The sequence below is a fragment of the Sceloporus occidentalis genome, unplaced genomic scaffold (assembly GCF_023333645.1).
Source record: "Sceloporus occidentalis isolate IW3139 unplaced genomic scaffold, rSceOcc1.0.p SCAF_5, whole genome shotgun sequence".
NCBI classification, from domain to species: domain Eukaryota; kingdom Metazoa; phylum Chordata; class Lepidosauria; order Squamata; family Phrynosomatidae; genus Sceloporus; species Sceloporus occidentalis.
The window spans coordinates 28,816,261-28,829,332 of NW_028316985.1; the positions used below are offsets into that span (position 1 = coordinate 28,816,261).

The 13,072-nt window shown below is 41.6% G+C and overlaps 1 protein-coding gene across 3 annotated transcripts in view; it reads left to right on the top strand.

The window, feature by feature from the left end:
• The window catches only part of POLR3B (RNA polymerase III subunit B), a 79,115-nt gene that overhangs the window by 25,202 nt on the left and 40,841 nt on the right, over positions 1–13,072 (top strand). For all 3 annotated transcript variants that reach the window (XM_089528036.1, XM_089528033.1, XM_089528035.1), the window contains exons 13-15: positions 6,120–6,281; positions 8,195–8,395; positions 11,274–11,436. In XM_089528036.1, the coding sequence (XP_089384162.1) occupies positions 6,120–6,281; positions 8,195–8,395; positions 11,274–11,436 (526 nt within the window). The remainder of the gene's footprint in view (positions 1–6,119; positions 6,282–8,194; positions 8,396–11,273; positions 11,437–13,072) is intronic.

The window sequence follows — 13,072 nt, forward strand, 5'->3', positions numbered from 1 at the left end:
AGTTCTGTTGACTATAGAGAGATTTTAAAATTATAGAATTTCATCAGCATTAGCATATGCCTAATATGTTAGCTGTTCATATCGTTTTAATGTCTTCTGTGTTTTCCTAAAAGTACACCTGAAAACAGATCTCCCTCCCATTTGTGTGCTTTAATATTATTAACATATGCTTGGCTGTATTTTCAAAATTAATAAAGCAGCTTTCTTTAAACCTGTTGCTTGTTGTTGTCTGTAAGTTACTGTCTAAACGGACGGTATTTTTGTTTTTGAGATGGCTGTATTTCTGGTCTAAAAATCCTGTTGCTTAAAAATTTGAATGAAAAAGACTTCCTGTATGAGGAGAAAAGCATAGAAGTCTACATAATATGGAGACATAAAAGGCATTGTGTCTATAAAAATGTGTGAAAACAATAGCAGCTAATTTCACACCCCATGGGACAAGGGAGTACGAAATGTGCTTTAGCTTTAGATAACAGTTGTTTCCACTAGCCAAGCTGGTTTACAGAGCTTCCTCTCCGTCTTTCTGCCCACTAGAGGCTTGGTAGGCCAGGTGCCAGCAGAGGTGTTAGCGAAACCTAGCGATTCCAAGCTTAATCTTTTCACCTACCTTTTCTCTTTCCTTAATGTGTTCATTATTTGCTGAGCATTTCCCTCGTCTTTGTCCTCAGGGTTTGTTTGGCATTTCCCCCCTTTCTTTCTAATTCAGCTTGCTTTGTATGGGTGAGATATGGAACAGCACCAAAATCCGGCACCCTGGAAAGGAAGGGATTTCTACCCTGTGACAAAAGAAAACTGCCTTGACTTCAGAGATTGACTAATCCCAGCTGTTCTGATAATATAATTAAGGCCGCCTAATGTCTTTAATTTTGCAACCAGTTTGTGTGAAAAGGAGAATTTGGCACTCTAAAGCCTTAAACACTAAATGGCAATCTCAAGGCACCTAATTAGAATTCTCTGACATTAAGCTAATTGGTGAAACTGTATTTCAGCAGCTTAACTACTTTATTAATTTTTTTCGTTAGGATTTTCAATGGAAATCAATTGATGGGCTGTCACTTCTCTCCCTTATGCCCCCCCCCCCCGCTTCAAATTTAATTTGCTCTTCAATGCTCCTGTCTGAAAGACCCTGGGTTTGCTACAGAAATTCAGTGAATATTATCACTGGCATTCGATCCTATTCTCTTTTTAATCACTTACTCTTGACCTAAAAAATGGTAACTGTGAAATTTTGCCATGCTCTGAATGTGCAGGAATTAGCAAAGAAGTCCTATAGTTAAAAATATCAACAAGTTTGTGAACTAACCTAACTTTGTTAACTCAAAAAGAAGGAAAGTATTGTTATCCAATCGTGAATCGTGAAGTCATTGGAGATGTTTATAGTTTTGTCTGTATGCTACTAACCTATATGTTATATATCATTTTTATATTTAGTCATAAATATGTAATATGTAATATATATAGAGGGGCGAGGGAGGAAGAGAGATAGGGCAAAGACCATAGCTCAGTGAGAAAGCATATGATTTTCATGCAGAGATTTCCAAAATTCTGGCATCCAAATTTGATTCGAAAACCCCTCTGCCTGAAACAGAGGAGAGCTGCTGCCAGTCTGTGTTAGCAGTACTGAGCTAGATGAGACAGTGGTCTGACTTAGCATAAGGTAATTCCTATTACTGAGGGAGAAAGAGACTTACCTGAGACCCTCCAGTGTGAAATTGTAACAAACACAAAAAAGGACTTCCAACAATTGTCCTCTCTGAAGTGTATTCCAGTATATAATTGGTGAAATCTGAAGTATACATGGTTGATAACAGTTGTTGAAACAAAGTGCATTTTGTCTGCATTATGTTTTGGGAAAACTAGGTTAATATCTTTGTAATGCAGGTTGAGTATCCCTTATACGGAGTTCTAAAATCGAAAATACTCCAAAATCCAGAATTGTCCACATGATTGGCTGAGATAAGGACACCTTTGCTTTCTGATGGTTCCGTGTGCACAAACATGGTCTCATGCACAAAATGATTAAAAATATTATGTATAAAATTACCTTCAGGCTATGCATGTAAGATATGTACGAAACATAAATGAATGTCATGTGTAGACTTGGCTCCCATCTCAAAGATTTCTCATTATGTATGTGCAAATTTTCCAAAATCTAAGACACCTCTGGATGCAAACATTTCGGACTCAACCTGTATCTGAAGTGACATGACATGCATTCTTGATTAAAATTTAAACCTCAGTCCAACTCCAAGAAGTTACCTATGAGACTGGATCAGTTCTGTGCTGAAATACAGTATGGTTGAGATCCTGTTTTAGGAGACTCTATCATAAAGTTCTGCCCTGGCCAAGCTATAGTACCACAGGGCTAACATTTTCTCTGTTGGGACATCCATGTAATGGATGGAAAGCTGGGGACAGCTGAGAAGCATCTGGCTATATGACTAGCTAGCTGCACAATGATGACACCATCTTTCTTACACGAACTCCAGAGGGTCCCTGGGAAGTCCTGAGGGATGCCTACAACACTGTGTATTTGGCTATAGTTATATGCCAGATGGGTCTCAGTCATCCCCCTCCGTGTGGTCCTATTGGAACAGGATGCAGCATGAAAAGGTAGGTTTACAGGTAGGTAGGTTTAGTTACTTTGCAAGGAAGATAGCGAATTCTAACTTCTATGACAACCCAAAAAGACATACACAATAATGAGTTTGGTTTATGCCCATCTATGGCTCCATACAGACAGGCCAAAATAAAGCTGCTTTGGGACACTTTGGAGGTATGCTGTTTAAATGTTGCATGTGTCCTAAGAGTCCAGAAGCTGCACCAAAGCTGTACTCCAGTCCTTCGGACTAGATCGTGGCTTTGGTGTGGCTTCCGGATTCTTAGGACGCATGCAACATTTAAACAGTATACCTCCAAAGTGTCCTGAAGCAGCTTTATTTTGGCCTGTCTGTATGGGGCCTATGTCTTCAATAGGATGTCAGCTTAGAATGGGATTAATTCACATAGCATTTACTTTCCATAGGTGCTCTCTTTACTGATGTTGCAGAACCATGGTGACTCTAATAAATTTGTTATCAGGAATAATCACTCCCAGTTGATTTTTGCCATCATTAGTGGGTGCTGTAATTGACACAAACAGAGACCCTTCTCTTTAACCATTATGGCCTTGTTTGGGAGTTCTAAATGGGGCCATTTTTACTGACTGAATTACAACTATGGGTCCGTACAGACAGGCCAAAATAAAGCTGCTTCGGGTCACTTTGGAGTATGCTGTTTAAATGACGCACGCATCTTAAGAGGCCAAAAGTTGCGCCAAAGCTGCGCTCCAGTCCTTAGGACTGGAGCGTGGTTTTGGTGCAGCTTCTGGTCTCTTGGGATGCATGCATCATTTGAACAGCATACTTCCAATGTGACCCAAAGCAGCTTTATTTTGGCCTGTCTGTATGGGCTCTTTAATTCCAAAAAAAAATCAATTATCAGGATCTTATATGTTGTCAATTTATGTTGTGCCAATAAGATGAAAGGCAAAATAAGTTTAGTGGCCTGTCTTTTGTGAAAAAACAAGCTCCTGATAATAATGCAAAGATGACAAATGTAGGGGTGCTACAGACCGCCCTGACAGAGCAGTGTTCTGCGGCCCCTTTGAACACGTGATCAGGGTTGCAGCAACCACATGCTGCAGCCCCGATCCGGCAGTTTGCCATTCTAAAAAGAAATGGCAAAATGCCGCTCCTTTTTAGAGGGGCAAAAAGCCACCTTTGCTGTGGTGGCAGCGGCTTTTCTGTGTTTCTTTGGTGCATCACGTCTAAACGCTGTGCCAAAGAAATGGCATGACGGTGCCCACCATGCAGGTGGGAGGACAGTGTGACACAAACATCAGGGCAGAGTTGGGCATGCATTGGGGGGTCACCATGTCCCCACTCTAGCTCGAGGCCACCATTTCTTGCCAGTCTGTAGAGGCCCATAGTTAATGGAAATGTTTGTTTGTAATGTAGAGTAAATGACTCAGCCAAAGTAGGCTGTAGTAGTGCTAATACTTCTAAAAAAGTGGAGACAGTTTTAAATTAGTCTGCTTCCATGCAAGAATTAAATTATGCAATAGACTCCAGAATGTCTTAACAGGGTCTGCTTGAATACTTGGTTTGTTTGGCATTTAACAATGTGTTGTGTAGTGGGAACTTGCATTTCTGGCATTCAATAGCTACAGTATTTTTAGTCTTTTGTTCATTTAAAGTTGCTGTAAAAGCAAGATTTGGAACAGAATTGCCAGCTTTAATCGTGTATGATTATTATTTTAGGGGATGAGGAAAAGTCTGAAATGAAGCAAAAGCATTCTCTCCAAGAATGATTTACAATATAACATTTTTAATAGTTTAAGATACCATTGAAGTTAGTTTATAGAAAAGATTGAAATTGAAGGGTCTAATTAGTGAGCCAACCACTGTCAACCAATGTGGGACAAATAATGGTGGGTTACAGACTGCCCATTTGGGGCGGGCTGTACCCGCCCCTTTCCCCGGTGTATCGGGGCCTCAGCGGCCAGAACGGCAGCTGCTGAGGCCCCAATCTGCCATTTTTCAGGCTGCGGGGAAGCGGCAATACGCCGCTTCCCCGCAGCCTGAAAAGGGGTGTCCCTGGGGCTTCAAGCCCCAAGGACACCCCGTGGCGGCGGGGAGGAGGAGAAAGGGGCCGCTTGGCCCCTTTCTCCTTTGGTCTGCTGGGCGCAGCCGTGTGAAGGCTGCGCCCAGCGGACCAAACCAGGAAGGAGCTCCAAAATGGAGCTCCTTCCTGCTCCGCGCTAAGGGCGCACCATGCGCCCTGGCGCGGACCAAGGACATCACGTCCGCGCTGCCCCGTATAGAGGCAGCGCGGCCATGACGTCCTCATGGCGGCAGCCGTGTGGAACGGCCGCTGCCATTTTGTGCACACAGAGCACGCACTAGGGTTAGGGGGGTGCGGAAGCACTGCCCCTTTCTAACCCTAGTACACACTCCGCGCATACTAAAGTGCCCGTATGTAACAGGCCACTAATAATGTGAATGCAAAAAGTGAAAGGAACTGTTTAGATACAGAAAAAGCAAAGACCACTGAAATTGGAAGTGGTTGTCATTTTCTGATCTCCCAAATAGTGGATCACCATTTTGAGGTGGCTCTTTTGTAGTGGACGACCTATTGCAACTGCTGAAGCAGTTTAGGTATATCTATACATAAGCAGTTTTGAAAGCGAAAAATTTGTTAAGATGCTTTTAATACAATACATTTGGGAATCAGTCAGTGGCTGTTAAGTGCTAGGGTTGTTTTATTTTATTTTATTTATTTTAGAAAAGCATATAGTTTTTCAGTAGAAATTTTCAGGATTCTTTAGATAGAGTAGTTCAGTCCAGGTTATTTGAAGGACCATATATCCATTTATGTGCCCATTAGAATATTGAGGTCGTCTGGAGAGGCCCTTCTCTCTGCTCTATCACATTCTTAGTTTTGTTTAGTGGGAACAAGGAAGAGGGCCTTCTTGGTGGTTGCTCCCAGGCTTTGGAACTCCCACTCTGCTCCATCCCTACTCACCTTTTGGTGGCAGGTAAAAAAAAATGCCATCATGCTTTTCAAACTGATAAGAGTTAGGCTTTTAAGTGTTGTGAAAATCACATCAAGATTTGTATATGGTTTTTAATACATTTTAATATTTTAATGTGTAATTAAAGCTCTGCTCTCCACTTTCCTGTTTTTTTCTGGTGGTTTTACTTTGGTTTTATTATATGCTGCACTGTTTTGTCACCTAATGCTGGTATTTCTTTCAGTGATGTTATCTTGTGCTATTTTATTGTTGGTTTGTTGTGCTTTTATATCATATATATTTGAATGTACTTAAGAAAACGTTGGCTACTAGTGGTTTAAAAATGTAACAATTAAAATAACAATGTCTGACATCATGCAGTGGTTACATTTTACAACAGTGGTCTTTGTCCATAAACTAGAGGAGTTCACTTCTTCTATAAATAAGAAAAACATGGAAAATGCCATTGTCTTAACAGTCTGAATGGTATACAGCAATGGCCCTCCAAATCATACATTCATTGGATTGGCTGGTCACTGCACTAAATCCTGTTTTTCTCTTACAGCTTCTTTCTCTTTTGTTTGAAGATTTATTCAAAAAATTTAACTCTGAACTGAAGAAGATTGCTGATCAAGTAATTCCTAAGCAAAGGGCAGCCCAATTTGATGTTGTTAAGCATATGCGGCAAGATCAAATCACCAATGGTATGGTGAATGCCATCTCTACTGTAAGTATTCCATTTATCTTTTTTGAAAGGTTTAGCATCTCAGTCACTTGTAACAACCAGTCAACTCTGATTACAAGCCCAAGATCTTGAGAAGTATCTGCTGGGGTTTGGTTCAAAGACCCCTCTGGATGCTAAAATCCATAGATGCTCAAGTCCCATTATATACAATGGGGTAGTGAAGTGGTGTATAAGATGGCAAAATCAAGGTTTGCTTTTTGGATTTTTAATTACACACACACAGGTATGTAAGTGAGAGAATATTTTCAAGCCATGGTTGGTGGAATCCATGGATGCCGAATCCATTAATATGGAGGGCTAACTGTAATGTATCAAACTATTTTAACAGATAGTTTTAAAGCTAGAGTTTTGTGTTATCTTCATGACTACTCTCAGTATTATTGAATCATTACATTTGCCAGTCTTTCTTCTTAAATCTTAGTGTTATCAGGCAGTCCCCAGTTTTCCAGCTTTGTACTATAACAGATATGTTAGCATCTTAATTTCCTCTTTTGCCTGTCTTATTAAGATATTTTAATACTGACATGAATTCAAGAAGTTTTTAAAATATCCTGTTGTTCTGTGTTCAGGGGTCCTGCACATGAATTCAAAATGTGTATCAGGTTGTCTCTTTAATAGAACAAGCATTACCCTCTGCAAGGCTGGGGTGGGAGCTATTACAATAGTCTGCCTTAGAGACAAGGCTCTGGCACTGTTTTTGACTTTAGTTACTGTCAAAACCTTGGTTGTACTACAGTATACACTCAGCTCTCTCAGATCCATCTGCATTGTAGATAATGAAGTAGGTTTAGAGGCAGTTAGAATGCAAGTAAAAGGAGGTCTTGAGATGGCCAGTTGAATGTAAGCAAGAGCTGATTACCAAGCAGTTATTTCCTGAGTGACTGAGTTATCACAATATGATCCAGTCAAGCCTTTCTAGTGGCTTATGGTCATTTGGGATACAAGGTAATTTTTTATCTTTTCAATTTGGGGCCCTGCTATTTGAAGAATATCCTTTCAACACTTATATTCATTCCATACTCTGGGGTCATAATCTGAGGTTCTTGATCAAGTGAGGTCTAGCAAGCGGCTACAAGGGAAAAGATCTTTACAGTGTTGGCTCCCTGGCTGTGGAATGTGCTTTTCAGAGAAATCCAGCTAACACCTACTTTAGTGTTATTTCATTAAAAATAAGAGAGCAAAGTCTCTCTTATTTTCCCCAGCACCTGAGTAATGTACTAGCTTTTTAAATTTGTTTCTGTTGTCATGATTTTAGATTACAGTGGAGTTGCGCCTTATGCGGGGATCCGTTCCAGGCCGCCCCGCGTAAGGCGAATTCCGCCTATACTCAAGCCCATTAAAGTCAATGGGGCTTGTGCTCGCAGTGGTGCAGCATGTGTAATATAATAGTGTGGCTTCCACATAAACCGGAAGCCGCCTATGGTGCGCCTGCATATGGAGTGGGCACGCTGTATTTGTTCTCAGTTTTTAAATCAAATTTTATTCATTATGGGTTTAATTCTATATTTTATTTTATTCCATTGTTAACTTTTTATTATAATAAAACCTATAAATAAACAATATTTTTATTGTGCTCATCTAGGCACTTCGCAGCTGATGTAATGCTTCAGCTTCACTTTCCTCAAGTTTTTGTTCCCAAGTGCAAAACAGAATCTGAAATGATCCTAAGATTATTGGGACTCCTTCTCACAATACATAGATGTGAATTTCAGAAGGGCATATTTCTACCATTTATGCAAATATTTTTCTCCCATACAGACCTGAGGATAGTGGAAAATCTGAGGCCACTTTTATCATTATTGTAGTTAGGAGAGCCATGTTTTCAGTGCTGATTAGAAACAGAAAAGATGATTCTGCTGCACTTTTGTAGACTGTTCTTAAATTTGTACCTTTAGGGTAATTGGTCACTGAAGAGATTCAAGATGGATCGTCAAGGTGTAACTCAAGTATTGTCCCGCTTATCATATATATCTGCTTTGGGAATGATGACAAGGATCTCTTCTCAGTTTGAAAAGACAAGAAAAGTGAGCGGCCCTCGATCTCTGCAGCCATCTCAGTGGGGTATGCTTTGCCCATCAGATACCCCTGAAGGAGAGGTAAGCACTGTGAACTTAATTTCCTTCTCCTTTCACACTCCTCCTCACAACAGAAGGAGACACAAAAATCCTGTTTTGTCATGAATTATCAATGTGTTGGTGTACACTGTTCAATTGCTTCTGCTTTCAGTGGAAAACAGCTAAACAAACCATAGAGTGTCCAGTGGATTCTCACAATATGACAGGCTAGGGATCCTCAACCCCCTGGTTTATTATGAATGAGCAGTATGCTGGTACAATTGCCTTACTGTGGTTGGAGGGAAGAGGCACAGTGGAAGAGTGGGGGAGGAAGGGAATTCAGCAAAAAGCAATTCTTGAAACAGCCTAGTATAGCATACTTTAGTAGACAATGAAGACATGTTGAACAGTATTTTGAAAGTATTTTTCGGACAGAATCTCTGTTGTTCAATGAAGGATCCTCAGAACCCTGACCTTAGCCAGTGTTTTTGGTTTATTGAAGGGAACTTCACCCAGTTGAAGAGTCATTTTCACCTTTGTGCTGTTCTGGGAACTAGAAGACAATTAGAAGGGTGGTTTTCTACTGTTGTGGAGAGTTGGGGGGAAGGAGGGTCAGGGGAAAAGGTGTCACTGGTGGTGCCATGGGCCAAAAGATTCCCACCCCTGTTTATGGTAACCATCTGATGGCAACATCCCTTTTCTGGTTTGTTCCCTCCCAACAAACCAGAATAGGAAGCCGAGAATAAACCCTAGATTATTTTTCTGGCTTGTTATTGAAAACAAACAAAAGAAAGGCAATTGCATCATCTTGCAGCCACGGTTCTAAGGTTTCATAGCTTATTATGGTAGGCGATCTCACCTAAAGTGTTATGCTGAACAATAGGCATTCTGTCCACAGCAATACTTTTAAAACACTGTTTGATTTGTCTTCACTGTCTCCCAAATTCTGTTTTCCACTTTTATCTTCTCTCCCACCTCTTATGTGCCTCTTTCCCTCCAAGAGAGGGAGAGAGGCCCCACCCATGTGCTTGTCTAGTAATGGTCCCTTTAATATCAAAGAGACGCTTGCTGAAATGTCTACAGTTCTCAAGTATGATACTGGCCTTTTTGGCTTGACCTGTTTCTTGCACAATTCAGGGTGACAGTTGTTCTAATAATCTTAAATCAGACCCCTGAGATACTTTGTTTCTGTTCTTCTTTTTAAATACAATATGAATTCATTGATAAAAGAAGTATCCTCTGTTTGTAGCAGGACTAGTGTGTGGTGTAGTGTAACCTAGCTGCTGATATGCCATAAATCTCCCTATATAGTCCCTCAAAGTTTGTCTATTTTAGGCTTGATTTTCCTGATACACTTGAAAACAAACAATGGAAAACTATTTTTTGCACATGTGCATAGTTCTTCAGCTTGGTGGATCTTACCTCCAGTTTTAAAGTCCATGGAGATCAAGTTACAACTAAGGTTACATGCTTACATGCTCTTCTTTGAGAGTCCCGCTGGAGCTCATTTTGGCCATACTTCTGACTAATATATATATAGGCGGGATACAGACGGGCAGGGGAAGACGTCTTGGAGGTGTATTCTGCTGAATACGGAGCCTCCAGACCACCCGCCCCGGGGGCGTGGCTCAGGTGATGGGGCTTCCACATGGGGGGCAGTGAAGACGCCTCACCTGGGGCCGTTTCTGACCCGCAGTTTCCAAACCGCCGCCTCGCAGGATGCTGCAAAGAGAGAGGCAGCTTCTGCACGGGCGGCCAAAAACGGGGCTTTTTTTTTCTTTTGCCGGCTGGCGGATGCGCCGCTGCGCAGCTGCGGCGCTCAGCACCGGCGGCAGAAAGCCTATGTGCACATTTAAAGTGCCCAGGCCCCTTTAAACTTTTTCCCTCGCCCTGCCCAAGAACAATGGTGGTCTCCTGCCAGCTAGTGATCAGCTGGTGTTGGCATCCTTGTCCGCTTGCACGTTGGTAGTGTCACCAGCATCATGGATGCCTCCTCTCCTTTGGTCCCCACACTCTTGCTGAATCTGCAATGCACAGCCACAGCTGTCGCCACTGCCACCGCTGTCCCCCTGCCATCCCCCATCACCTCCCTTGTACATATGTAAATATTTAAAGTTTTAGGGGTTTTTTATTGTTAGGTGAAAATGGCACAGGAATGTGTGTAGGGGTTCACTTTAAATTCCAAACTTTCCCCAATTCTAGCAGCGCATGCGTCCATGTTACTCTAGGGTTAGGGTTAGGGTTAGGGTTACGAGCATTAAAATAGAGTGCAGCTGTGCTGCAGCTTCCACATCTGCATGGCATCTGACGCTCTAATTAGAGCCTCGGTGCAAACTGCGCATGTTCCAGGACCCCGACTCATTATGCGACGCAGCAGACACAGAGCTTTTAAATGGGCAACTTAAATTAGCGGCATAACAATTCTGGCGTACCGGTGCAGCAGCTTATAGACGGAGCTGCGCAGCTGCGCAGCATACAGAAAAGAAGCGGGGAAAAGCAGCACCTTTTTAATGCCGCTTCTTCCCGCTTGGGGCGGGCAGGCGGCGTGTTCATGGCGGCATTCAGGTAAGGGCCGTCTGAAGGCTCTACCTTCATGACGTCATGAACACACCCCTTTTTGCCCGTCTGTATCCTGCCATAGGTTCCTTTTATTATTCCAATTCTGTTTCTTTCATTAGGATTTAGCTGTGAGAAACTGGACAGTATTTAGTCACACCAACTACTGATGGCAATGACTAAGTTTGCAGATTTCATGCTGTGTACTGGACAAAATTGCTTCGTATCAATGTATTTTATATATGGCCGGGGGATGCTAGGCTTCTAATGCTTTTACATTAGCTATCATTGTATGAATTCATATAAATTCACTGCATGTGCCCTCTTTTTTTTCTTCTCTTTTTTTAAATTTTGTTTTCCTCAGGCCTGTGGCTTGGTTAAAAATCTAGCATTGATGACCCACATTACAACTGATATGGAAGATGGCCCTATTATTAAATTAGCTGGTAACCTGGGAGTAGAAGATGTAAACCTTCTATGTGGAGAAGAACTTTCGTATCCCAATGTGTTCCTTGTTTTCCTTAATGGTATGGCACTTCTAAAAATACATTTGGTTTTTAATCTAGAAAAGTAGATAAAAGACTGTGGATTCACATAGAATTGTGTTTCCTTTTCATCTTAATAAGTTAGGCTCAAGTCAGTTGTGCTTCATACAATGAGATTTTTAATAATCTTGAATACTACGTCAAATAGGACAAATGAAATAGTTTCTTGCTGTAATACTGCATTGAGTGTCCACCCCATCACCTTGATAGAATATATTATTCTTGTCAGCGCAACTGCTGGGGTCCAACAACCACTGTCAGCAACTCAAACAAGTCCTGTGGTTAAATCAGACCTTTTGAGCAGAGCTAGCAATTTTAGAAGCAGAAGCGTGGCTCCAAAGTCAATTGGGATAACAGCAACTGGATGTCTTTCAGGAAGTGAAGCAATGCAGGAACCTCCGGGGACACTCAGCAAAGCGATGCAAGACTTCTTCTGATAAACCACCAGAGAAGCAACATCCCCGAAGTGCTCTTTATTCACAGTGCTATAATACAAATACAGATCTCTAAAAGTCCAAACCATACCAAACCAACTCCTACTACAAACCCACAAACTATCCCTTGCAACCCCTGGGTTTATATAGACTCCAGACCATGTGGTCTCCCAAACCCAGTGAGTTCAGGTGTGTAACCATGTCATGTGTCCCCTGTGCAATCCAGACACATGGTTTCATCATCCATGGCTACGTGCACCTAGACACTGAAGTGTCCTTGAGCCAATGAGCATCAGCTGTGCTGATCAACCTTGTCCTTCTGCTGAATGCTCGTGGTCAAACACACACACATCAAGCATTTCCATGTGTGCTGTGTTTTAACCCTTCAAATCCCTGACAATTCTTTTCCCCTAGAACCCATTTTGGGAGAGCTGCCATCTGCAAATACCTGCATAGGTGCAGGAGCACCATTGTGAGGACTCGTTCAAGAACAAAATGCTAATGTTTAAAGACCAGTGTATTTAGGGTGTGGCCAATTGTGTTAGCCCTGTGATTAGCTCCTAGTCTCTGAACCGTGATTAGGAAACTGCCCTTGTTCTGTGTGTACCTGCTGTCTGTGAGGGATTTAATACTGGTTTGTTTAAGCAAAAAAGTTCTTAAGGTAATGATAATATTTTTGTGAGTGGAGGTATAATAAAGTTGCATGCAGACTATCTGAATGCATTTTTAGATCTAAAAAGGTTTTAGGACATTTTAATAAAATGTATTTCCCTTTCTGTTATTATGTTACCTAGATGACCTTTAGGTAGTCTGATATATTGCAGACCTTTAAATAGCTTAGTACTTATGCAGGTGGTTATATGGTTTCCTTGATACGAGAGACTGTTCACGTCTGTTTGAACACATGGAGTTGATACAGGCTATGGGAAGGATCATAGTGTTCCATGTTAGCCTGCCTAGACTCTTAGATCTTCAGGAGAGGCTCTTCCCTCAATCTTGATATCCTCATAGGGCCTTCTCAGTGGTTGCTCCTAGGCTCTGAAACTCCCTTCCTAGGCAGGCTTGCCTGGCTGCTTCCTTACTGTCATTCAGCTCACAGATCAACGCTATTTATTATGACAGAATTAAATGGTCAGATTTGAAGATAGAAATTGAAACAAACATACCATATGTTCTGTTGACCC